The sequence below is a fragment of the Marmota marmota genome, unplaced genomic scaffold (genome assembly GCF_001458135.2).
Source record: "Marmota marmota marmota unplaced genomic scaffold, marMar, whole genome shotgun sequence".
In the NCBI taxonomy this organism is placed as follows: domain Eukaryota; kingdom Metazoa; phylum Chordata; class Mammalia; order Rodentia; family Sciuridae; genus Marmota; species Marmota marmota.
In genome coordinates this window covers 3,797,648-3,825,445 of record NW_026000037.1, presented here as the reverse complement: position 1 = coordinate 3,825,445, position 27,798 = coordinate 3,797,648, and the positions used below count along the sequence as shown (strand labels likewise).

Genomic DNA, 27,798 nt, shown 5'->3' with positions numbered 1-27,798 from the left:
TATATATATAATTTTTTTTCAAAAATATAAACAGCAAATCTTTTCCTGATGAGAAGATAGACAGTGAAATGTTTTTTCCAACTTCAAAATCACACCTGATGTTTTATAGGATGCATGTGGAGCCACCTCCAGGGTTTTGTTGGAGGCATTCCAACTGCCATTTTATCACCCACATTTTCTTGAGAAGGAAAATACTTTTCTCCTTTGAATTCATTTTTTTTTTTTTGTAATCTCAAATTTACTTTTTGGTGGTTTGTTTCATTTTGTTTTCTTTTATAAGTGCTCATGTTGTCAGCTGACAACGTCTAAATTTAAGTGTGCTTATGTTTTGCCCCTGGAAGGAGAAGGGAATCCCACTGTCAGTTGCAAGTCCTCCGCATCTGTTTTGGTTGGTTTGGGGCTGTTCCTGCCTCCCTGGGGATAGGGCAGGGCAAGGTGAAGGTCCCTTTGGATTCCATAGCACTTTACCCCACAGGTAGCAAGGGCAAGGACCCACAGCAACAATTTGTTCCTGTTTGGAACTAACTGTCTCAGATCCTCACATTAGAATGTAAAGGACTTCCTACATGTTAAACGTCTCTGTTCATTCACTGAGAATCACTGTCCTCTTTCCACTCCAATTCCTTGTTCTTTCATTACAATGAAAATGAAATCTGACTGTTGCTATCTAAAGAAAGGAGCACCATGTGGGAAGCTAAGACCACTGCAGGAGGCCAGGTTCAAAGCCCAGCATCAGAGAGAGAGAGAGAGAGAGAGACTGACTATTGAGAGAAATAAAGGAGTTTTCAGGAGGTCTAAAGTCTTGGTTATTTCAACCTTGATACACCCTTTTACTAATTCGTAAGTATCACTGGGAGCATCAAGAATCTGAGAGGAAGTTTATAAATCAATAGATCTGGCTTCAGGTTTTGTCTGTGTTTCCCATGGTCTGTCCCCTTGGGCCAAAAATATTATTTGTGTTCTAATCACGATGCCATCTTGGGGCAGTTGTACCTCAGTATCATTGTTCTGATTTGAGGCTAGTTACTCAATTTCTGGGCTGCAGAATCATTGGTGAAATGCATGGCTCATAATTAAGTTTTTATATTTTGCTTCTCTTTATCACTCTTTTAATGTTGTGCTTGATTAAAAAGAAAGTAGATAGACGTATGGAACAATACAGCTTACTGGTTACTGGAAACTGTAGTTCCATTCTTTTTCGTAAATCAGGCTTCACCTGTTACATCCATTTAGTCTCATAAAATGTACAAGGAAAGATCAGAAAAATATTTTTTGTCTCTTACATAAGAAAAGACAATAATCTGGAGATGGAGTCTATGTTATAAGACAAAGTAGCCTTTAAATAAATGAAATAATCACAAACTTATGAAATTAAATTAACGTAAAGACCTCCTCCAGAGCTGTTCTCACAGCCTGGGGTGACCCAGTGCTGTGAAACATGAAGGTAACCCTGGAAGGAATCCACTCCATCATCCCTTCACTAAGGAGAGTAAATAAGTACATGTGCAAAGACTTCTTACCAACTTTCTTCCAGAAGAGAACACATTGGTTTGAATTTAGCTGTGCAGTATTATCCACAAAACATCTAGCATGAGAACTGCATTTCTAGCTTCTAAATCCTTCTAACAGAAGTAACTAATTAATGCGAAAGAAAAAAATTAAAACAAGAAAAAACACATTTTGACTGTCCTTAGAGTTCTGAAATTAAAAATGATGTCAAATAGCATTAAAGAATTTTTCACTTAATAAAGTCTAGGCTAACAGGAAGGCATCATATATATTTACGAAATGCTCTGGGGAGGCAGCACTGATCAAGGATTTCCACAGTAAATTTTTAAGTGTTAAAACTTTAAGATTTTATTTTACTATAACTTGTTCAAAACAATGTTTTCTTAATCACTCATAACCATAGTAAGACAAAATTGCTAAACTTTGTGCTAAAATAGACCGATATCTGATATAAATTATACTCACCAAATGGACAATGGCAATAATAGGAATCCACTCCACTGTGGCAGGAGCCACCGTTAAAACAGGGACTGCATTCACAGTAGTTGACTGATGATTCACACATTTTCCCTAAAATGGACCAAACTCGGTAAGAGAAATCTTACACATGCATATGTTAACAGCACTATAAGATAACTGTATATAAAAATTTACCCTGAAAAACAAAATCTGACACTTGACTATTTTAATAGCATTATACTATTACTGTAAATAAAAAAATCTATCCTGAGAAACCATATCTGGAAGAAAAAGAGGAGCATTTTACCTGACATGAGGATACTGAGATGAAGACTTAGGGTTCAAAATCTTATTTTGCTGTCTTATTGTAAAGATGTGCATTATAATATTTAGAAAATAATTCACATAATCAACTTAGAGAAAAATCTGTTTTTTCAGCAAAACAACATAGTGAACACAGAAATGCTTCTGCCGAATCAATTTTCTTTCTGGACCTCCCTCATCTTTCTCATTTTATAGATGGACAGTTGAAACATAAACAGTATTCTTTTCACTCTGAAGATCCTTTGACTCACATTTGTCAAAGGTAAGAATTGATTTCATTTAGCTTGTCAAGTTAGGAATTAATCTTATCCACTCTCAAGAAACATCCCTTTTGTGAAGGAGAAAACTAAGAAAACACCTCAAACACATTTGGAAATACTTATTAATATTCCTGACTAGAATATATATACTTTGTATTTTTTCTGAAACAATAACACCTCAGCAACATACTTTTCAGTGTACAAAGACTTTCTCATACTCTCTTGTTAAATCAGATCAATTAGCATTGACTGAGTGCTTTCATCAACAGCATGATAGTGAACGGAGAAGTCACAGCACCAAGCGAAGGAGCCCGTGGTGTTTCCATCCCAAAGTGGGGTCCAGCCACACAAAAGAAACAGGGACACTTAAATGGGATGGTGATGAAGCCCTGAGAGGCTCACACCTTGCCCAAGAAGTTGTAAATCTCTGCTTAAATACTTAGGTTGTCCAAGCTGTGATTGAATATTTTATCACTTGGCAAATAAAACTGATAGTGGAAGTCCTATTAGATTTTTGTTGTTGTTTCTTTTAAAATATAAACTAAAATGTGTTCTAATACCAGCGTCCTTGACTTTAAATTATTTAATATGTTAATATACTCATCAGAATCGTCTCTAGATTCCCAATTTCAAAAACCAGAGAGGAGTTACAGTTTTTAGTTAATTCCCCTTGGTTAACAGGGATTCAGTTACCACTGTCGGTTTCTGTGAAGCTCTTTTCTACTTCCAAACATGATTGCGTCCATTGATGCTTATTTTGTATTCCTCATGAAGTTACATATACTTTCTCTGTACATCTAGACTTAGTGTTGAGCACAGATGATGAATTTCATCATAACAGCTTCAGTGAAAACAGAGTCAAAGCTTTTGTTTAACTTAGTTTTGCATTTGGGGCTTGATTATATAGCCACAGTTGTTCTGGTCTGAAATTACACATGAGTCAGACCTCACGACAATGCTAACTAAGCCCATTTCTGTACATCACAGAATCAGAAACACAACATTTTTTCCTTTATAAATATAATCGGTAGCCTCCTTACAAGGCAAAACACTGAGCTAAAAAAATTTCAAAATACTTTGCTATTCTAAGGAGAGAACATAAGAATAACCAAGTGCTAATTTAGAGGCACACAAATTAGGTCTTGAGTACTGCAGCCGTGCTACAATAAAGTGTCAGGCCAGGCGACTTTACCATAAGTGTATGCACAATTCCACACACGCTAGGGGCTGTTTTATAGCAGATCCCCTCCTCTGGTGTCTCCCAACTGGACGTGGTACGGGCCATTTTAGAGTTACACACTTTTCTTAATACAACACCATTGTTGCCCAATAGAAAATAAATAAGACCCGCTGACTGTACTTTTTACTATGAATTTGCCATCAAGAAAGTCACAACCCACTCCTTCCTTTTTTTTTCTCACTTTAAAAATGTACATAATTTTCACATATGCAACTGGAATAAGTACAGTTTTACCTTCTATTTTCCCCTTGTTTTCCTCAAAACTTCTTCTAGAGTGGTTTTAAAAGCAATGTTATACACAGAGATTCATATATCTTATGGCATATTCAAGATGACCTTCGTATCATGGCCATTGGTGAATTTCACAATTTCCAACTTCACTTCCCACAGACTGGCAAAGAGAAGCCAAGGTCAGCCACTTAGGGGTGGACTGCCACGTGTGTGGAGTCCAGTGCTCGGGTGCCTGTGCTGTCTGAGTAAAAGAGGGTGGAAACCCAAGTCACACCTCCTGTGGAGATCCACTCTTTTTTGAGTCCTGTTGGAAATGCTATCATTTAAATTTCTAATTTAAATAACAGCAAAATAAATTTAGGTGGTTTTGTATGTAATTTACCTAAATTAATTATCTTATTTACTCCTTACAATGTGATATTTTATAGATAGAAGTTCAATATAAACATATACTATAGGTCACTGAAGTTAGTTCAAAACTTATCTTGAAATAAATAAGACTCACTCGTGTGTTAAAAAAATATCCAGTGACTTCAGAAGTAACAAAAGAAGTTATAAACTAAGAAAATATTAGCTTTGAGAAAAAAATTCTTTTAACACTCAAATTCTCAATGGAATCTGATTCTTCAAATACATGATAGACATAGAAATTGTTGCAAGAAAACAAATTCAACCTTTTATTTATCATTTTAGAAGAGTTTTAAATTTTTTTTTCTTAGAAGATAGTTGTCAAAAACAAAATGTGTTGTTAGGGGCTAAAGAGAGGAAAATGTTGTTGAATTCAGAAAACAGTCTTATTTGTTGGTGTTAGAGTATGCAAATTGTTTACCATTCAAAGTCTTATTTTGAGTTCTCCATTTAATGAGTAAAAATTATTTTACGATTTATGATCTCAAAGAGTTTTCCATGCTTGATATTTAGATTCAAAGTCACAATTTGAACATGTAATGTTTTAATTTAAATTGTTATTAAAAGATAATTTTTTTTCTTTTGAGAAAAGTATATCCTAATTTTACTGGTATATCCTAATTTTACTGGTGCAATAGTCTGCAGATTGCAGCACTGGGAAACACATTCTGGGATCATTAACTTAATTAGAGCTACAGGTCAATTAACAGTACTTGTCAGTGCCTTGAGGCCTGAAGTTTACTGATAGCAACCCAGACCTACTGGCCTCACGAAAGCAAGGATTTTTTTTTTTTCTGTTACAATATGTTTACTGTCATAGTAACTATTTAGAAGAAGGAACTAGTCTCATGGCTTTGCCATTCATCAATTGGCATGGATACTAAACTGCTTGGCATGGATAGCAGAAGAGGGCCTTAGCAGCAACTATCAAAGTCCATTTTATATCTCATTACTTTATTCACAAACATGATTCTATAGCAGATTTGTGCAAGTCATTCTGAATATTTATGCGTATTAACTTTTAAAGCGATTTTAGCAGAAAGCAGTTATTTTTGCATAATCTGCAAATATTTCTCCTTATTGTAAAAGGCATTATATCAAGATAGTTCATCTAAATGTCCTAACTGATACCGTTATGGTTTTTACATCAAAATAAAAGCCATGGCCTCCCATGTTTGAATAAGGGTTTCCAGTAACAAAAGCAAAAACAAAACGTTTATTTTAACTTTGTACTTAAAAGCATACCCAAGGAGCCTATAGATGACCACATGGTATTCATGAGAAGCTTACGTATAAACACGTGCTTATTTTCTGCCGAAGTATGAGGTGCTTCATCTACTGGAACCTAAGACACTAAGACAGGGATGCCCTAATAAGGCAACATGTCACCCAAGTGAGCTGCCTAATCTCACTCCTGGAGATAAAACCCAAACAAAACCTGAGCTCTTTATCCTGCTACAGGAGCCATTCTTCTGTATTTCAAAGAAAGTTTCATATCTATTCACTAAGGGGCTTTTACATTCTATGGTTTTCTCCTCATATGCTCATCAGTGATATCCATATGATTGTAGTAATTTCACAGTGACTCTTAGTTACTCCTTCCATCTTCATGAAAGCAAATATTTGTCAAGTTTCTCAAGAAAATTATTGTGCAACAGCCCGTGTATACCATTTTACATCTGCAAATATTACTATTTATACTGTCAGATGGTGTAAAATTGATGAGTGCATAAATCCTACCCCGCCCTGAAACCTCAGGACTTCCTTGAGAGCACAGGAAAGCTTCCTTTGGTATTGAACCCCTGGCGTTGTTCCAAATACCACACCCAAACCGCATCCAGATGTGTGAGTGATGGGAAGGCAGAAGGGCTATGAACTAAGGATGTCACAAGAGGCCGGGTTTAGAAGTGCTCTCTACACCACACACCTTGGGAGAGAAGGACCAGGCGTGCTGGGAGCCAGAAAGCTAGGAGCAGGAATGCACAGCTGTGACGGTGCTTTCTAATCTCAAGAACTGCCCTTTGCAGAGGAAAAGAAATAATGAACTTGAAGTTAGACTAGTGTCTTCCTCCAGGATCTCAGGGAATTCTCAGGTGTGGATACTATGAAGATATTTTCTTTTGATTTACTGAGGTAATTATATGACAATCAATGTAATTTGGGGTATTTTCCAATCTTTGAAAATCTATGATTTACTTTTTTACATGCTTTCTACTATAATAAACTTTATTCATCTTTCTAATGCCCTATGTTGCCATTAACCAAAAACCCACTTAGTGGTATGAAAGTTAAATTACAAGATAATTTTCTTAATGACAAAACATAAAGGAATCATAAAGTGAATATGTTACAGTCTCACTATTTTTCAGAATATGTGAAACCTCAGACATGTTTAATCCCTCCAAATACTTATTTATTACAATATACTAATTCATATTTATTGCCTGCATAGCCTACTGACTGCATTGGAAAATAAACTTTGATAAAATAAAGACTTGAGGAACACACTGGTGTCAATGTGACTGTGATGACACGAATCTTATTGGTTCCATGATTTTCACTTTAAGCCTTCCACCCTCTCAGGACGCCTCACGCAGCATCCAGCTCACAGGGGGCCCCTCCCTTTGGGGGTTCTTGGCACAAAGACTCTCCATCACATCACTTCATGAGCCTCAAGCTCTTCCAGTCTCTGGCACAATTTCTAATACCACCCAGAATATGCAGTGGCGTTTGTGTGCGCACGTGTGTGAATGCCTGTGTGTATGTGTGTGTGAGACAGAGGAGCTCCGATTTGTAATTAATTCTAGGGACTGTAAAAATCATAAACGCAGGTGGAAGCCCACAACAGTAAACAGTATGGGAAGGTAGTGATTTGAAATAATTCCAATAGCCAAAAATCTATGTGAACTCCTACAGCCTCCAACAAGCAAGGCTTTATCGAGGCGCTAGCACTTAGTGTAGACAGAGGTCAGCCTGCCGTGTCTTCCAGGCAGCAAAGCCACTTCCCTGCTCCCTGTGGACACAAGGTGCATCACACCACCTTCATCCTTGGACTAAACGTGCTCTTACTCTAAATCTAAGTGTGTTAGTGCCCTAGATTACAGTAGGATGAAGAAGCCTTAAAGACTGCTGCCTAATTCTCAGCCCAGGAACTCATCCTGGGGGCGGGAAAGAGAAAGAAAAGTTTGCTAGACATCCTGAACGCAGTGCATGTGCACGGCACTGTGACCCTTGGTCCTGAAGACAAACTGCAGCCTGTCTTGTGCTCCTGGGACCTCAGGTCTCTGGAATCCCAGGGCACACCCCCCATCACCACTACCGCACCAAGCCAACTGGCACTGCTGCCCACTGGATGCTGGGCATGGGGCTAGGTCAGCAAGCACCGTGTTTCCTCACTAGAACAACCGAAGCCTAGATGACTACTTCCACTTTACAGATGGGGAAATCCAGGGAGGCTTCTCCAAAGCTGTGCCAAGTCAGATTCTATCACATCTCCTGTCCTTTCCATACACATGCTTGCTGTCTCTTCTTCATTTATATTCCAAGTACAGTGCTTTGCTAAAAGGCAACTAAAAGGCAAATCCTATATGCTCTACTTCAGTGTTTTTCAACAGGCTTTACATCATCATCAAGAAACTTAGTTTTCCAAATAAAAAACCATAAGTATGCACAAGGTGGGCACTTTGAAAAATATGATATCCACATGTGTTTCTTAAAAATCTCTGAAAAATTTTATTCATCTAAACATCTACAAACTTGTTTTAAGACCTATGTTGGTTGTATCTATTATTTGTGTCTTTATAAGCATTTCAGAGACATCTACATATGTCCTAGAACTGTATGATGTGCAAATTGTAGGTATTTTATTCTCCTGAAACTTATCAGCAGCATAACATTCATTCACTTTTGAAGAAATTCCAACTACTGATCAGCTAATAGATGGATGGAAGAGAGATAATAATGTGCTAGAAATAGATGGCTAGATAGATAGATGGCCACATAGAGAGACAGATGGACAGAGGGTAGATGGATGGATGGACAGACAGACAGACAAATAGATAGATGGCTAGAAAGATGGATGGATAGATACCTTTAAGGAAGATGGAGCCACCTTGAAGTGAGTATTATTCTCAAAGAAGTGAATAAAAGATGGACTCAGAAATCAGGGAGAGTTAAACTTGAGCACAGTGGAATGTCATATGATCACTTATGGTTACCCAGCAGGGCTCTTCCCTTGTGCCTTTCCTTCTACCAGGTGCTTAAAAGGAGTTGAACAAATCTGCTCCTTAATGTCTAATATGACTTCTAAACATGAAGCTCCAGTGCGGTCTCTTTCTCTTTTGGCTCAATAAGAAATCAGCCAATTATGTTTTGTACTGGATTACTGGAAATAATAAGCCATTTTAATTTTAAACTTAATCTTTAAAAAAATACATGGCTTTTGCTGTATTCTCACAGTGTGGATCACATTCAATAATAAATATTATAATGATTTTAAAAGGTCATAAAATATTAAACCATAATTGTTAACAATTATTTAGGGAAGGAAATGCCCCAGGTCTTATGGTTTACATATACTTTTTCCTTTAAAATTTATGACACTCTTTTAGGAAGATACTTTCTTTCCATTCTTGTAAGAGACACTGGGCAAGAATTAAGCACCGGAATTCACTGTGTAGACTTGACGCTGCTACAAATTAACTGGATCACCTTCAAAAACTCACTTAAGTTTTCTCTTCTTTGACTTTCCTATCTGAAAAAGTTGGGAAATATCTCTGCATTATAGGTTTTCTTGCAAGAAATAAACAAAATGTATGCAAAGTGCTTAGAACAGAGTCTGACTAATAGCAAAAACTTAAAAATGCTTGTTGGGATCATGCTCATTTTTATGAAAAGACATTGAAAATGACAAGATCTGTAACGTTCTGTTATACATGACATGGCTAAAGGCTTTGGGAGACACATAGTAAAACGCTGTCTTACCTGTGTATCCAGTTTTGCAAACACAGTTGAAACCCCCTGGGAAGTTCTGGCAGACGGCCCCGTTCTTGCAAGGACTGGGGAGGCACTCATTGATGTCCCTCTCGCAGGCCCTCCCAGTGAAGCCTTCCGGGCAGCTGCATGAGAACCCCCCCACCAGGTTGTGACAGGTGCCACCGTTGTGACAAGGGGCTGGGAGGCACTCATCCACGTCCACCTCACACCAGCTGCCGGTGTATCCGGGCAGACACCTGCAGAGGAAGGGCTGCAGAGGCTCGTTGGCCACCAAGATGACGGGCAGGCTCTCCTGGCTCCTGAGCACCGGGCTCACGGCCAGTCTTCTCAGGCAGCTCCCTCCATTCTGGCAGGGACCGTGACTGCAGGGGTCATGGTCCACAGATTCCACCTTCACTCCACTCTGCCGGAACAGGATCTCTTTGATGCTCTCAAAGAAGGTGGCTACGCCACTGGGATTCACATACTGATTAGCACTTCGCTTCACGGCTGCCAAAAGGAACGTTCTGTTGTTGTCCTCGTAGGCCCCGTAGAGCTGCACAGCAGTCCCCAGGCCCGTCAGCTGTGAGCTGGCGATGCGCAGGAAGTGAAGGTAGTGGTTGGTCAAGAAGTCTTTCACCGACGGCACGCCCACGCAAAGCAAGATGCTGTGGTCCACGGTGGCATTGGAGAATCCTGCAAAGAAGACGCGGATGCTGCTCGTGACTGCACTGTGAACACCGTCACTGCTAAGGACCGTCAGGTCGAACGTGCCATCTATGGACCTGGGCTGGGAACTCAGGTCGCAAGTGCCCGCAGGAATGCTGAAGAGGCTGGTAACCCCAGCAGTGAGGGAGCAGTGGAAGCTGTCCAGCACATCGGGGTCCTGGGGCTTCACCGAGCCTAAGACACCCCCAGGAAACAGATTGCCATAGTAATTAACAAATATCTCCACCGTGCGAGACTGGGAAGGGTTGTCGTTTTGGTCTATGACTGTGATGTGCACAGTGCCTGTGGAAGACATCTGAGGAACCCCGGAGTCCCTGGTAACCACAGACAGATAGAAGTCGGCAATCTGCTCCCTGTCGATCTCTCGGGTTGTGCTCAGAACCCCAGCCGTGTTGAGACTGAAGTAGTTGGTGGCCGGACCTGTGCTGAGCAGGTAGTAGGTAAAAGGGCCCTGATTGGGAGGGAGGTCGGGGTCCGTGGACTGAAGGGTCATCACCAGGGTGCCGGGGCGTTTGTTTTCCATCACCTCTCCCTCACTGAGGGTCAGCACGGGCCCATTATCATTTATGTCTTCCAGCGTGACTAGCAATGAGGCGCTTCCCGTGGCCGAGGGAGTCCCTGAGTCGACAGCCAGAACCGTGAGGTTGTAGACGGGCAGGGACTCCCGGTCCAACTCCGCAGTGACCGTGATCTGTCCTGTCTGTGGATTAATGGAAAAGGCACCATTTTCATTCCCTGAGCCGATGAAATAAGAAAACCGGCTCCAGCTGGGGATGGAGTCGGAATCAAAGGCACTGACAAAGGTCACGTGAGTCCCTATGGGCACCCCTTCGCTGACCTGGACGCGGTAGGTGCTTAAGCTAAACACTGGAGGGTCGTTGGCATCAAGCACGGTCACATTCACGGTGACCTCATCTATGTCTGCACCCCTAATGCTGCCAAAATTCTTGGCCAGTACCTTTAGGGACACCCGCTCTTCCTTTTCTCTATCAAGAAGTCCAGAGACATAAATCTGCCCGGTCCTCTTATTGATCTGAAAACCTTTCTTCCGACTGTTACCAAAAATTAAGTAATGCACCTCCCCATCAGTGCCCATGTCACGGTCACTGGCAAACACTTCTCCCACAACAGTGCCCTTCGGAGCTGCTTCTGAGATTTCAAAGTAGTAAAGCTTGGAAACAAAGCGTGGCACGTACTCATTTGTCCCCTTCAGGTGTACGTTGACGGTGGCGAAGCTGCACCTTTCTTCATCTGGGACGTTGAAGGCTTTTACGGTGAGGTGGTAGCTCTGCTTGGTTTCAAAATCCAAGAAGCCCTGAGTGGTGATGACCCCCGTGTTGGGGTCAATGACAAAGAGGTCACTATCAGAGGACTGCACGGTGTACGCCACCACAGCATTGGCCCCGGAGTCTGCGTCTGTTGCATTGAGGTGGATGACTGTTGTCCCACTCGGGGCGTTTTCGAGAACAGTGGGGAAGTATTCATCAGGAGCGAACACCGGAGAGTTGTCGTTCACGTCAATCACATTGACAGTCACACTGCAGTACCCGGTTCTCGCCACCCAGCCCCCGTCTGTAGCACTGATGGTCATTTCATGTTTCTGGCACAGCTCGTAATCGAGAGCCTTGGCCAATGTTAACACACCTGTGGAGGAATTGATGGCAAAAGTGCCCCCCTCGTTTCCCGAGGAAATGCTGTACCTAAGCATTCCATTCATGGCTGTGTCTCCATCTCTTGCAGAAACCGTTCTGATGACGGCCCCGACCCTGTGGCTCTCGGGGATGGTTGCACTCATGTGGCTTTGAGAAAATTCGGGCGTGTGATAGTTTTCCTCAGTGACGGTTATTTGAACAGTGGCTTGGGAAGAAAGCGGAGGGTTTCCTTTATCCTTCGCGATGACGGTGATCAAAAAGTTTTGATTCAAGTCGGAAATTAGGGAAGATGCTACTGAAATCCAACCAGTGTCATTGTCCAACTTAAACTTGCCCAAATGATTTTCATTAGGAATGAAGTACTCCACTTCAGAATTCAACCCAAAATCTTTGTCATCTACTGCAGTCACTTTGATTAGCTTTGTACCAACTTTAACATTTTTGGTGACGGGAGTAAAGTACTTATTTTTAAGAAATTGAGGTGGGTTGTCATTACTGTCCACCGTGTTGATGGTGACTGTTGTCTCACTTAGTAGGGGAGGATTACCTCGGTCTGAAGATGTCACTATAAAACTGTGCCTGTTGATGTTCACTTTGCTGAAGCCACTGATGTTTTGGTATTTTAAAACTTGCTTATTGAAAATCTCTCCAGTGGTGGCATTAATCCTAAAGTACTCCGACTGAGACTTTATAAAATAAAACACTTGTCCATTTGGTCCCTCATCGGGATCTGTGGCAGATACCTGAGTCACTTTAGAGCCAATCTCAGGAAGTTCAGGGCAGTCCAAATAATAGGAGGGTCTTCTAAATCTTGGAGCATTGTCATTGATATCTGTGACAAATATTGTGACATCTGTACTTACGGTCCACCCAGAATCATGTGCAGAGACGCGGATTCTGTAGCGGTCCGTGTCCTCCCTGTTTAAAGGTCTGCTGACGACGATATCTCCCGTGCTGGGGTTAATGTTGAACGGGAGGCTTGTGTCCATTATGGAATATCTACTAATTGCATTTACCCCAATGTCCTCATCCGAGGTGGTGACACGTGTAACCGTGTATCCTAAGGGGGAATTTTCGGGAATGTGGGCACTGAATATTTGAGAAAAGCGAGGGGCGTTGTCGTTTTCGTCTAGAACGTTGATGATGACGTTCACCGAGGTACTCTGGGAAGGAGACCCTTTGTCTGAAGACTTTATGGTGAGCACATAACGAGAGACTTTTTCTCTATCTAATGGACGGATACTTCTAATTTCACCAGTAACATGATTGATGCTGAAACTATTTTCTTGGTTGCCATTGACAATTTCATAATCTAACTGTCCATTTGGCCCACTGTCCTTGTCCACAGCTGAAACAGTAAGTATTTTCCGGGGAGAAAGATTTTCTAATATTTCAGATACAAATGGATCTTCTTTAAAAATTGGGGAATTATCATTGACATCTAATACGGTTATGTCAAGTTTCTCATAAGAAGAGAAAGGAGGGAAACCCCCATCTCTGGCCTCTAACCACACAACATATTTTTGAATTTTCTCAAAATCTAAAGATTGACTAATGGACACTTGTCCTGATAATTGATCAATTTGGAAAGTATTGCCAAGATTCCCACTTGCAATGTAGTAAGACAAAGTCTCTCCTCTCAAAGAGGATCCCGTGACGGTGGTGACAAGAGTGCCCACTGGCTGGTTTTCAGGAAACATGAACGTCTGCTCCTTGGCTCTGACTTTAGGGAAATCCACCTTGTTCACAAATCTGACAGTCACTGTGGTCGAGTCTGTCTTTGGAAACGGACCGCCGTCCTTCACGTGTACGGAAAATGTCACTTCTGAAGCACCGTTGAGTGGTCCTGCTGCCATGATAGCTCCCCTCAGTGGGTCTATATGGAACTTTTCAGAGTTTCTACCCGAAAGAGAATAATGTAGCTCAGAATTGGGTCCAATATCGGCATCTGTGACTGTCACCGCAAAGACAAAGGAGCCTAGAAAAGAGGGAGTTTATAGTTAGAATCATGAGGAACCCAGATAAAACACATTGTAGTAGGTTAATGCATTTAAAACACTAGATTGATATGACTACAGTAGAGAACAGTGTCTCCTCAATTTATCTGAAGTTCCCAAATCAAATCTGCTTAATGTTCTCACTAAAACCCATACAGTCAGGTGGATTAATATTTTTCAGTGTGCCTTTGAGAAAAACTCCAGGAGAGAACTGGATACTCATTTAGAATCATGGTTCCTAAGAGAAAAATTTGTATGTAATACAACATTCCAACAAACACAATAATATGTGTGCTCTACAAAGAGCTGAGCTTCTACCCAATGAGGAAGCATCCTTGCTCTGCCTTGTGGTGAAACACCATTGAATTACTAAGTATGCGATCTTGTCAACAATAGGGATATGTTTTAAAAATTACTGTTGATTCATTATACCAAGTGTTTCATGGCAAAATTATTTTAATCTGTGAGCTACTATTACATGGAGATAAAAGAGTGCATATATAGGCATAAATAAAATAATTATAATGTATTATGAAATAAAAACTGAGGAAGGATGGGCTCAATTTGGATTCCAAAATTTGGTGTTTGGAGTAAGTGCCAACTGAACAGATTATAGTGGTAAGATGCAGAAAAATTTCCATAAGGACATTTTTTTCAATATACTCATTCAGAAATCCTTCCCAAACAGCCCTACAGAAGAGTTTGTGACAAAAGTAATAAGTCTTTTATAAGAAAAAAAAACAAGTGACTCCTATTAATTATAGTAAGTCTAACGAAGAAAAGATGCGTAGGCATACCTCATTTTGCATGGGAGATATGGTCCTACCCTGCTGCACATTGGACATAATTAGAATCATGCCTGCCACCATCATTTCAGCTAAAGACCTTCATCAGGGACTTATGATTTGAATTTTCACATGTCTTTTTGATAAAATGTTGGCACATACATTTATGGATTTTATATTTTCAATTGGTATCAATTAGACTTTCTGAAGTTTACAGAAGATCAAAGATCACTAAGAGGAGGAATATTGAATCCATTTACTTTTTTCTTATAATTAAAAATATTTTTAAGCAAGGAAAATTGAATTATAAGCTGTATTTGTGCCTATTCCTTTTTGAAAGCTCATCTAAAAAAAATCAGAAATGACATAAGATTTGTGCAGTTCTGTAGATAATAGGCCATTTGTTACCAATAGAAATGATGCTAAACCAAGTTTGGAGGAGAAGCAGAAGGGTTAGTTCATACTGTCGATATGGATGTGATTCATAAATGGCTCTACAAGCTGAGTGGCTGAGGGACTTCCATCTAGCAAGATGACATCTTAGAAATAAATACTGTTTAGAATCATTTATTCATTAGACATTTTTAAACATTCTTTGAAGAACTGAAGCAAAAATGTTTATTTCCAACCAGCAATTATATTTAAATGCTTATTACCTCTCAGATAAAGTTTCAGGTACTGAGAATATGGTGTGAAAAACAGAGACAATGTTCCTCCTCTTAGGCAGCTCATACATTAATCGTACCAAAGGGGAGAGCCATCTTTGACTGTGAAATAATGTCTAACTTGTTTGCAGTGTTCAAGGGATATTAAGAAATAGTAACAGGAAAGATGTGGCAATTATAAAATCCTATCCACAATTGGTATGGAAAAACAAGTTAATTTATAGAGTTCAAATCTTCTTCAATTTCATTAGCCAAACAACCTGAAATTTAAAGAATTTGCAAAATGAGGCTATAGCAGAAATATGTATATGTATAGAGATAACACAAGTGTATTCACGGAAAACATCCGCTGTATAGTTTGCATGTGTCCATGTGACCTCAGAATCGGACTGATTACCTGGAAGCACTGGGGATGGGATATGGGTGACATATGGGTGATGTTGGAATCGTGGTGGATTGTCGTTGACGTCCGTCACAGTGACAAGCACACTGGTGGAGCTGGACAGAGCCTCCGAGGATCCAGCATCACTGGCGACCACTACCAAAGTGTAGTTGTCTTTCGTTTCCCTGTCCAGCAAGGCGCTTGTGATGATCTGTCCTGTGGATGGGTTGATGGTGAACTGTGAGTTGCCACCCATGATGCTGTAACTAAAGCAGAGACAGAGACAACCATATGACTCTTACTGACATACTCTAGCATCTTACTGTAATTTAAAAACTAAGACAGAAGCACAGTGAAATGTTTTTCAAGTAAGACTGAAAAACAACAAAGGAATATGGCTAGAAGATAAATTTTTCAAATTTTATGTGAACATCACATCTTTCTTGTACAATAGCCAATGACCTCAAGGAGATCTCTGCAAGGTTTTTAGGACTCTCAAACCATGCAAGCCCACAGAATAAACCCAGAGCACTTCTGTGTTAAATAAATGAGCCTGAAAGTGTAAATCAGGGCCCTGCTCTTGTGCTGAGAGGTCAGTATCACAAATGAATATTTTAAAAATCAGCCTAAAATTATTTTTCTGCTATATGCCATGATAAAAGACAGAAAATCAGTCTCAGAGCTTATTCTTTAAAGACAAAACCCTGTGCCTAACACCCGCTAGCTATCAACAACTAGAGAGCTGCCTGTTTACACAGGGCCCTTCCTGGTGGCCCATCCCCTCCTCTGTCATTCCTCATATGGTGGTGTTGCTCTTTTGAGACAGGCATGACATCTTCATGGACAGTTTGATGCTAACCAGATTGGGTACGAGGCAGGACGTTCCACTAAGAACAGCCTCCCCCTGGCTTTGGAGAGTGGAGCCATCTGCACACATTACGGGTGCTGTCTGGGTCCCAGTGGTCGGTGAAGAGAAGCGCCCAACCTGAAGGTTCAGAAACCGACTGCAGCCCCCAAATCTGACAGTTGGAGGTAGCAAGAGAATAGGTTTTTAAACATTTTCCTTTTCTACCAACAAGGACGGAGCTTGCTGGAGTTGTGTTTCTATGGCTTGTACCCAAATAAACAAATCCTTAGGAAATGTCTGACAGAAATCACAGGAGAGGAAAAACACCTCGAAGCCAGAGGTGTATGCATTTAGCCTATAATGCGCAGTTTAAAACAAACGTTTTCACATTGTATTCTGCTAATATAATATAATAATCAACCATTTGTGAGTTGATATTTAAAGAATATGAATCCTATAAATTATAACAAAACAGGAAAAGACTAAAGAAGGGATTTAATTGAGTAATGACATTGGTATCAAAAAGTGTTGGTATTTCTCAGATTTTTAACATACTTTTGACACAACCACATATCAGAATCGAGACTGATTGAAAACAGAACTGACTGTGTCTTTTGGAGCCAAAAAGATACTTGGTAAAGTTTAGTCACTGACATATACAGTGAGTGATATCTAGTCCCCTCATCAATCAATCAATCAATAAATAAATCAGTGGTTCATAGATGAAGTCTTTAAAATTAGGAATTGAGGACTTGTAAAATACTCAAGTTATTTATTTATTTATTTAATTTTGGAAGTTTGAAGAAACCTGGATTACGAGAAGTGTGCGATTTTACTTTGGAAACCTCCTTGTTTTGGGGAGGATGTGGAACTTACCAATAATTTAATAAGAAAAAGAAGCCATTCATTCTGCTGTGAGCTTTCTTAACAGCTATGACAACATAGATCACGATTCAATCAAAGATTCGTTCCCTCAAACAGTCACAAATTAAAATAAACTTCCAGTGATGAAAACACGTGCAAATTTGGATTTGGGTGTTTTGCATACAGCAACGGGATGTGTCAGGAAGGAGCAATGTGCGGAAAGGCGAAGGTGGCCCTGGCCCAGGTTTAGCTAAACAAGAAAGGAACAGTACCATGAACATGTATGCACTACTTTACGCTGCTGTGCATGCTGCGGTCCATATGGTTGTCTGTTGAAATGTAGTAACAGGTTCAGGTTTTGAAAATTAAAGCATAAATTGTCATATTAATATGTGTTCTTTTTCTAGACTTTGTTAAGTTCAAAAATGCACGAGAAGCGTATTTTGAATGTGAGATTCTGTAATGCCACAGGCATGCAAATTTGTCCTTCTAGGATAAAAGGAGGAAAGGCAGGCAGCTCTGTGAATAGAGGCTGAGACACATGTGCTCAGGTTTGGCTGCCTCTCTTGTTTGAGACTTGGTTCTGTTCTCATTACCCAAGGAGATCTTTTCTGCTTCTGTAGTCCAGACCAAATCTGTGTGAGGTTTATTAACTTTATTAAACTGGGTCTTGTTCTGTCTTCTGAACAGTTAAACGTCTCAGCTGCTCTTTAAATATCCCCGCATGTTCCCGACTTCTCAGTGTGTACTGAACACTCTTGGGCTATTTACACATCCTGCCATTTAAAACTCAAAACACCCCGGACGGTTTGGTTTTCGTTTAGGATTTTTATAGATGAGGAATCTGAATGTAAAAGAGATTCAAATAGTTACACAAAGAAACTTACAACCTGCAAATGGTAGATCTAGAGTTTTAACTTCTGCCTTTGTAACTTCAACATGCTCTTGTTCCATTACTTAGAATATAAAGAAGGTAAAGTTCAACTGAGGGAACGTAGTGAGAGCGAAAAATGCCACATCGGGTGGCAAAAGCCAGAATGAAGTCTTTCAAGGTGATTCAAGGTAGTATTGGTTACACTGATTTAATTCAAGGAGAACCAACTCATGCATTGCTGTATTTTATCCCAATATCATCACAGACTGTATGCCAAGCTTTTGCAAAATGTGGGATGTGACCATTATGTGAAGATTTTTGTTTTAAATTGTGCCATTAGAATGCGTGGAATACTTTTTGCACAAAAATTTTCTGGACCAATCTGACACTGATCACTATGGTTCAAAGTATAGGATAGCAGTTTTCAATGGATTTTCACACAACACTAGATGAAAACAGCATATCATCTTAACATTTTTATTCTAATGATAAATGAACAGATAGATGGGTGAAGAGATCAATTTTGTGAATATTCAGCTTTATACCAAGAACTTCAACATCTCAGACAAATCCTACTACTGACTGGCAGAATTCTATATGCTATCTTGAGAGGAAGTTTTCTCTATGTGACAGATAATGAATTATCAGATTTTCAGACTATCATGAATAAGACATCTCTTCAAAGTTAATATCAGACATTCACTGGGCACTGCAGGTGACAAGTGAGGGTCAAGCATTTTCCATGGACCACAGCAATATGGATGACAGGTACTGAGAAACTATTCTGAATAGTTGACCTAATTAATTCAATTTATCTGCTAGAGAATCAGTTGTATTATTAGCATAGCTAGTCCACTGATTTAAAAAAGTTGATCTCCAAAAGTGTTAGGTAATTTGCACATACTATGTAATTAATAACAGTGGAGTCAGGATTCAATCCTGTGCAATTTGACTCCAGGATCTGCTCTTACATTAAACTGAAGACTTTGAACTGAATCTCAGGTTATAGATTTGATTATTCTTATTCTTTGGTGTAGGACAAATGAAGGATGGGACACTCACTAGCCTTTTGAGGTTCATAACCAGGGAGAAGTTGTACCTGCCACTCTCAGGGTGGTGCTAAGCACAATGACCCAGGCAGGCACAGAGTCATGACTATGGTCAGAAACTCCCCAGTGCCCCATGACTTGCCTCCAGGAGCCTCTAGGAATTCACTTCTCTAGTGAACCCCAGCCTGCTGGAACACAGTGTGAATGCAGCTGTTCTTCCTTTGACAACGCATGCACATGTCCTCTATGCCCTGGATTTCTTCCTGTGTCTCTGACCAGACCCTTAACTGCTTGGTGACATTTCCTTTGAAATCCACCTTTTTACCTTGGAGAATTCCCGTGACACTCCCCAGCCTCTCTCTCTTTCCCCTGATACACTCTCTCCTAAAGTGTTCTCAATCTGGTTCCCTGGTTTAAATGTCCCTCAGACACTGATGACTCCCAGATCTGCAAAGCTATTCCTTAGCTCCACACTCATGTCTCCAACTTCCTAGCTGTGAATGATTGCTACCTCAAGTTATATTCACATGGAAACTTCCAGAATCCCCCAAATCTGTTTCTCATCAGTCCCACCCACCTCAGTCAATGATGCCCAATCTGCTCTGGGGTTCAAGGCAAGATCTTAGTAAAGACAGTTCTGATTTCTCTCTTTCATTTTACACTGTCAATATCAAATGTATACCCTTAATCTATTGCCCAATCTTCATTTCTCCATCTGGGTGGTGAAATGTCCATCTTGTGTTTGATTCACTGTATTGATTACTACTGAAAGGATCTTGCTTCTTTATAGAGCCCCTCTCTACAGTTCTGCCTTACCCATCCAATATAAATACAGAAATTTTATGTTTTTTTTTTATTTTTTGGTTTTAAAATATATCCAATAGTTTCCTACCTAAAAATAAGCTTATAATCCTAGTTTTTAACCATGTCCCAGGAGCAATAAAATGGCTGGGATGATCTGGCACCTGCCCATTTCTCCGGCCTGTTTCTCACTCTGATCCAAATACACTGTCCTTCTTAGATAAAACACAAGGCTCAGTTCTGCCACACTGCTGTACTACTACTAACTTAAAGGTCACGTCCTTACCGAAGCCATCTGCTAGGGTTCAAATGTGTCTTTCAAAAGTCAAAACTTAGCGGCCAATGTGATATTATTGGAGGTGAGGTGTTTGGGAAGTGGTTTGTCAGGAGAGTGGAGCTTTCATGGTGAGTTAATGTCCCTTATAAAAGGAATGGCGCCACCAGGCACAGTGGTGCATGCCTGTAATCCCAAAGGCTTGGGAGGCTGAAACAGGAGGATCAGGAGTTCGAAGCCAGCTTCAGCAACAGTGAGGTGCTAAGCAATTCAGTGAGGCTCTGTCTCTAAATAAAATACAAAATAGGGCTGGGGGTGTGATTCAGGGTCTGAGTGCCCCTGAGTTCAATCCCTGATACAAAAAAAAAAAAAAAAGGGCTGCAGCCGACTGTGGAGGCTGAGGCAAGAGGACTGAAAGTTCAAGGCCAGCCTCAGCGGCTTAATGAGGATTTAAACAACTTAGCAAGACCCTGATTCTAAATAAAAAATTAAAAAAGGCTAGGGATGCATCTCAGTGATTATGAGCCCCTAGGTTTAATCCCTGGTGCCAAATAATAATAATAATAATAATAATAATAATAATAATAATAATAATAAACAATGAAAGGGCTGGACAGAGTAGGCTCACTCCTACTCTTCCTTCAGGGGAGGACCCGGCCTTCATCTCCTCTGGAAGCACAGCGACATGTTAGTGAGGAGGCAGCAGTGAATTCTGCTGCTGGAGATCACCTAGCCTTGCAAGATGGACTAAGGCACCGTCTACAAATCCACGCTCTGTGTCGCTCTCCACTGTGCTGTCCTGCCTCATCTTCAAGCGGTCAACACTGGATGAAATACTCTTCTCTATCTGTGTTTAGCTGCCTACCTCAAAGTATAGAAATCTTTTCTTCTTGGCACTCTTCTTCAAATCAGCAATTCAATAAGTATTTATTATATACTTGTGACCCTCTTACCCACTATACCATCCTTGCCAATAGGGAGAGTCGGTTTCCCAAGATGTTTTTTTGTTGTTGTTGTTGTTACCAGGCATTGAACTGGGGTGCACTTGACCACTGAGCCACACCCCCAGCCCTATTTTGAATTTATTTAGAGTCAGGGCCTCACTGACCTCGCTTTGGCTGAGGCTGGCTTTGAACTTGCCATCTTCCTGCCTCAGTTTCCTGAGCCACTAGGATTACCCAGCTCCCAAGATGACTTTGTTAAAAGAAAATTAGTAACAAACAAAAAATGAATGAATAATTGATGAAATCATCACAGTACCACTATTTGTGCCCTGGACTGACAACTGATCTGACCTCCTTCGTCCCTCTGAGTCACTGCTTTCCTTGTGATTTAACCCACTCTAATTGGAACAGTACCAGCTGACAGAGGGGGCATGTGAAAAATGATCTGTGTCTTTGGGACTTCTAGAAAATGCAGGAATCTTCTTCCACACCTTTGTCCTGGGCCGGGAAGAAGGGGATGAAGCTGTATCAACTGGACCTTACAGATCAGCTGTCTCGCCTTCTCTCTGAACAAGGGTCCACACTGCTGTTCTCTGTTACTGCCTGATTACTAAGAATAAGAACATTTGTTATTGTCTTAATCCTCATTGTAGCGATGATTATTCAGCAATAGAAAGCAGGACTAGCTCTATGCATTGGTATGAAATTTCCAGAAAGATTATATACACTTAATCCAAAGACTAGTGTTTAATGAGAAAATAACCAAAATTTACAAAGTCCCAGGTACTGACCTTATCACCGCATTTGCTGAAGCATCAGCATCTGAGGCATTTACCAACAGGACATCCGTTCCAGTTGCTGCATCTTCAGGAATTGATATGAAATACATCTTACTGGCAAAAGTGGGGACGTTGTCATTGACGTCATCTACGATGACATTGATTGTTCCCGTTCCCGTCAAGGCAGGGGATCCTAGGAAGACAAGAAAATCAAGTTCAGTGCTAAAAAAAAAAAGACAAACAGAATGATTTTGACAACAATTAGACATAACTAGGAGAGAGAATTTAGATAACATCAAAGCAAAATTTCTGAATATGTTAGACAAGCCGTAGAGTGGCTTTACGTTTCATCATAAGAAAAATATTTTCTTTGATGACCTAGAATTTGACGTTGTTCCTACTGATTCTGCACGAAAAGCATGTGCCATGTACTTATTCTATTTGAGAGGTGCTGATTCAACAATGTAGAACTCGATAGTATCATTTTCACGCCACAAAAGAGACACTACCAGCAATTTCTGGTTACATTAAAACAGTGAAAATGAGACCTGGAGTAATCCACTGGCTGTTAAAAACGAATGTGGCTGTTAAATACTGCATTCCTATTTGTGCCTCTCCCTGCTACCATCTAAAAATCCACGGAGCCTCTAAGGTATTTAAATCCCTTTGTTCATACTAATGGGTACTAGTTTATAGAACCATAGAATAAAATAAGCTTTGAATTATATCTCAAAACTGTAATCTTGCACTTATGATTAATGATCTGATGTAGTGGTTGCAATTAATTAACATGATTCACTTTAATTTCTTGTTTTAGTTCTATTATCAGCAGAGTTAAAACCCAACATTTAACAAGAATTTGGAGGCACTATCTGAACTAGAAGATTTAACAAGCTCATTTTGTGGTGAAGATCAGACACCATCTTTGGTTGGAATTTTGTGGGCTGTCCCCATATCTAAACACAGAATCATCTCCTTTGGTTGTGCTTTCAAAACCATTTTTCAAACTTTAACTCTTCCAATAAAAACAAGGAAGATCCATTTAACTGCATTTATCTAAAATAAGTCAGGCCCAAGAGATTCTCCTTTTTGTCTATAAGACATTGCTTTTCCTCCCATAAAGTCATTTCCCTCTATATGAAGTTAAGTCCCACCCATTTTCCTATTCAGAGTACCTTAAGTAAAGCCATCATTCACTCATTCATTCATTCATCTGTAAAATATTTATGTCCATACTAATCAATAGTAGTTTATAGAATTATAGGATAAAATAAGCTTCAACTTATATCTCAAAGCTGCAACTTGATTATCACAGAATGATGTTGAGATTCATAACCTTTGAGTATTATTTTTTCTAATAATCTTGCAATTTACTAATACTTTCTTTAGCACTATTCAACCTTTTTTTTCCCTGTGATTGTAGATTGTAATTCTTGATAGCATAGTACCAATCGGGTTTTATGATCAGGTGTGTAGAAACAAAAATTAAAACACTAGAAAATCATGTAATGCATTGATTTTACTGTTCTACTTTTGTGCTCTGTACAGGAAGCTCAAATTCTATGTGAAATAAAGAACACTTACGGTGGACACTGTAAGAAGTATGACATCTCCTGGATATTTCTGCAATTAAATTCAGGTTGCACGCTGGTAATTGTTTGCACTCACACACACACACATACACATATATACATGTGTGTGTGTGCATGTGTATCTTTCTCAGTAAGATACTTTACATACAGCATTTCATGTCATTATCATATTTTGAAATTCATAACTATAGAAATCTTATTTATTAATGTTTGATTTTACATCATAGGAAATGAAATTAACCCTCACTGTATTGGTTACATTTATAATTCACTAAAAACTTTAAAAAAATAATGTAATTGCCTTTTCAATAGTCACTTATCATAACTGATGGTAAGATTATCCTAAATATTACTTACACACCCCAAAATAGATAAACACTGAAGAAACATTTCCAAATGAGGCTTTAGAAATCTCATGCAGCATATTAATATCGGTAATTGAGTTCTTAGAGATGCGTGCAAGAAGTGAATATAAATGGTTGCAACTTATCTTTACAGATAATACCTCTGTCATCTTTGTTTTGAAGACAGATTTAGACAGGCAGTCAGTGTAGAAAGGTAAGTCAAGCCAGGTCGGATCTAGGAGGCCAATTTTGAGTGAGTCTGGGAGTTGGAGACTGTCCCCTGAAGGATCTACCTGTCCCTGCTCCCACCTGTTGCCAAGGTGACCTTCCCAGGAATTTCCCCCCTACAGGGAGCTATAAGGTTGTTAAAGTGCCCTTGTCTACTCCACCCTGCCCTTCCCCCTTCTGCTCACCTTTGGCCTCCCACCGAGCATTCCTGGGCCTAGTCCTGTCCAGGAAGGAGAAAGATAAGTGGGGGGAGGGAGGCAGGAGAACAAAGAAGTCCTAGGACATATAAAAAGGGCAGAACACCTCATTTCCTGGGATACCAGGATACAGCTATGGCCCCTTCTCCCTCCTGGGAGAAGTCTATGTTTCCCCTTTTTAAATAAACCCTGCTTCATATGCCTGCCTTGGCGTGCGTCTCCAATGTTCAAACTCCAGCCTGTGGGAAGCAGGACCATCACCCAAAACCAACAGTATCAGTTTTATCTGTGGAACTTGTAACTTGTTCAATACCACAGACCCACTGAGGAGGGCAGCCCAGATCTGACACCTGGGAGGCACCCTGGAGAGTCCTCCAGCCCACAGCCCCCTGGCATTGCTGACAGCAAAACCAGGCAGGAGGCGGAGAAAGGGCCACCTGGGAGGACTCTGGCTATTCACCAGTTCAAGTCTGTGGGCTTTTGGATCCAAGAGTCTTGGCATAAATTTACAATTTCTCATGAACCCCATATTACCGCTAAAATAATTATTCAAGAGCGCACTGCTGAAGACCAATGTTTAGCCTAAATTCTTTGAGCATGTATTTGATTACATACAATTTACAAAATTAAAGTTAATGATCTGAATAGCGTGAGTAGTCCTCCTTCTGGTTGCATATAAAAAAGTAAATGTAGAGAATAGCTAAACATTTGGGCAAAAGAAGCGCTAGAAGGACAGATGCACGTGAGGAATTGAGAGACGGGGTAACTAAATCAAGGTCCCGAGGCAAAGAACAGGGAAGAGGCAGGGCTCTGTGGTCTCTCATGGATACCTTTCCCACCCTCTAAATCTGTCTCCATATGTGAAGCTGAAATAGTGAATAGAATGTACCCCTAAGAGGTAGTGAGGGGAATGGAATCATCAACCAGCTCATGACCCAGGCCTTGGATGCTACCTAGCACATAGTTAAAATGCCTTCTCTGTTACTCATTATTGCTCTCATACTTGTTTCAGAAACAACACTAGGAGATTGGCTGTCATATAAAAGCCCTATTTTTAATTTTATGGATTTCTATATTTATAGCTCTCGGGATGGTTTTTCCCTTCTCAAACCTTTCATCCAAGTCCTATGATAACATTATTGGGGAGAACATTTTGAATCACAATTCATCTTCAGTTTCTTGGTAGCATAGATATGAGACATTCAGTTCTCAAAAATTTCACAGCTTTATGGAAGACTCATTGTATTATTTTCAAATGCAAAACTTTAAACTTACTGTGAGATTTTAAGGAAGATCTGTGTATCTCTGATATGAACACATTGCGTTTTAATCCACACTCTTCAACTTGTTAAGAAACGACCCAGCAACTGCTAAGCAAGGGATTTATCTTTGGTATTTTTAAGTGCCTGGTGACACACAATATGGAAAACCACATAAAATGACTAACTCACTGGTCAGGAGCATGTGATCCCTTTCTTTGTCTGTCAAGCTACATATTGTTGCTGATGCATGTTCTGAGTTAGGAGGAGTCAGGAAAAGAGGATGGTGACACAGAGGACTTTCAGCGAGTCCAGTCTTTTTCCACACCCTCCGGCCACCCCAGCCTCTCACTGGTCGACAAAAGGCATGATGTGAGGACATCATTGCTTGTCAGCTGTAGGCAGAAAAGTGCAAGCAGGGGAGAAAAGTGGGAATGTCACCCGATTTCACAGAAGTATCATTCCTACTCTTCTTGCCAGATGAGGGATGCAATTCCCCAGTCCCGGGCCACCAAAGACTGTGGGATCTCTTTGTTTGCGCTGGTGAATGATGAAGCCATGTCACTGCCCTTGATTTTCAGTTTGTTTGCTTTTCTTCTTTTTTAATTCTTCCTTTTAACTTTGTGAAGAAATCATCCAGGGTGCTCATGTTTCTGTTTCCCAGAATTTTCCCGGGTGCATCCCGTGGGAACTGCCCCATGATGTTTTCTATTCCTTCATCTTCATTCCCTTCAGAGTTTTCTGCTGACTCCACCGATTCACCTGCCTGCCTAGGGTTGTCTCTTCTTGTTAGGATGCTCACCTTCAATATGTCAAATGTTGAAAGCAATTACTGTCTCTAAACCAATTTATATATAAATTGAAATATGTGTGTGTGTGTGTGTGTATATAATCACATTCTCATTTGATACCAGATCAGTGAATAAGTATTTCATGAATGTAATACAACATTTAATATACAGATTCTATGAAACAGGTATCACTGTTTAATTTTTTTAAAAGAATTAACCATTTTTAAAAACATTCAGCTATAATGTTAAAAAAGAACCAATTTTGAATTCTTAAAGCATTCTTTTCTAAGCTTTTAAGCTCAGATAAAACTATGCCACTCTATTGCAGATCTTGGAATCTACATTATTAACATTATTATCAATATATTTCTGTCATATCTTCTATTAATCTGTAAACTAGGCAAGAACAGGAATAATTCTGTTTAAAGGATCTTTATAAAATCCTATAATAAATACCATTAGGCCTTGTAGTTGGTCTGTATTAACTTCTTTAGTTTTATACACACGGATCTAGTCTAGCGGCCACATCACTGCAAGTTCAAAGAATTGAACACCTCTAGAAATACTCAATTTGAGAATGCAGGCCTTAGCCTATGACTGGGGTCATAGAACAAGACTGGTGATAAAGGTCAGAATTTTGGAGCTAGGATACTCATAAACAGAAGGTACTGATTAATCCTGAATCCCCTGAGATTCAGAGCAGGAGGAGCCGTGTGCACATGAGTGGATCTGATAATGATGAATTATGTAGGCAGCTGTGTAAGAGGCAAGATTGTTCAGTTCTATCATTTATGGAAACCAGATGCAACCAGAAAGGAGAGAGAGGATGTACCACCAAACCCTTGATGGAGGATAGTGCACCGATAAGAGGAATGGAAGGCACAAATAAACACAAGGTCAAGGTCTCAGAAATTTGTAATTACAGAGATTTGAAGGGTGTCACGGACATTCACATTAGAAATCAGAAATGCAATTATGATTCAAAAGTCCAGGTACAATTCATAGAAGACAGAAGGAATTTCAATTTTCAATTAGTAAAAATATATGTATTATATAAAGATACATGTGCATACAAGTGTATATATGTATAGATGTATAGATATAAAATAAACATGGGTAAATGTATAAGGATCTTTTTTACATTATAGACATCAAATGCATCTACGTATTTTATATACACTATGGGTATGTAAAGTACATAGATGTGAAAATACTGGTTTAAAATGCCACATGAATGGAACTTTATAAATGGTCCAAAAAACAATCACTTGTGCTTGCGCACACATTCTCTCTCTCTCTCTCTCTCTCTCTCTCTCTCTCTCTCTCTCTCTCTCTCACAC

The 27,798-nt window shown here is 39.9% G+C and overlaps 1 protein-coding gene across 1 annotated transcript in view; it reads right to left on the bottom strand.

Annotated features, from left to right (window-relative positions):
* The window catches only part of Fat4 (FAT atypical cadherin 4), a 152,373-nt gene that overhangs the window by 22,909 nt on the left and 101,666 nt on the right, over window positions 1-27,798 (bottom strand). Inside the window, 4 exon segments of the mRNA XM_048812032.1 lie at window positions 1,975-2,079; window positions 9,415-13,764; window positions 15,631-15,881; window positions 22,060-22,240. Of these exon segments, the coding sequence (XP_048667989.1) occupies window positions 1,975-2,079; window positions 9,415-13,764; window positions 15,631-15,881; window positions 22,060-22,240 (4,887 nt within the window).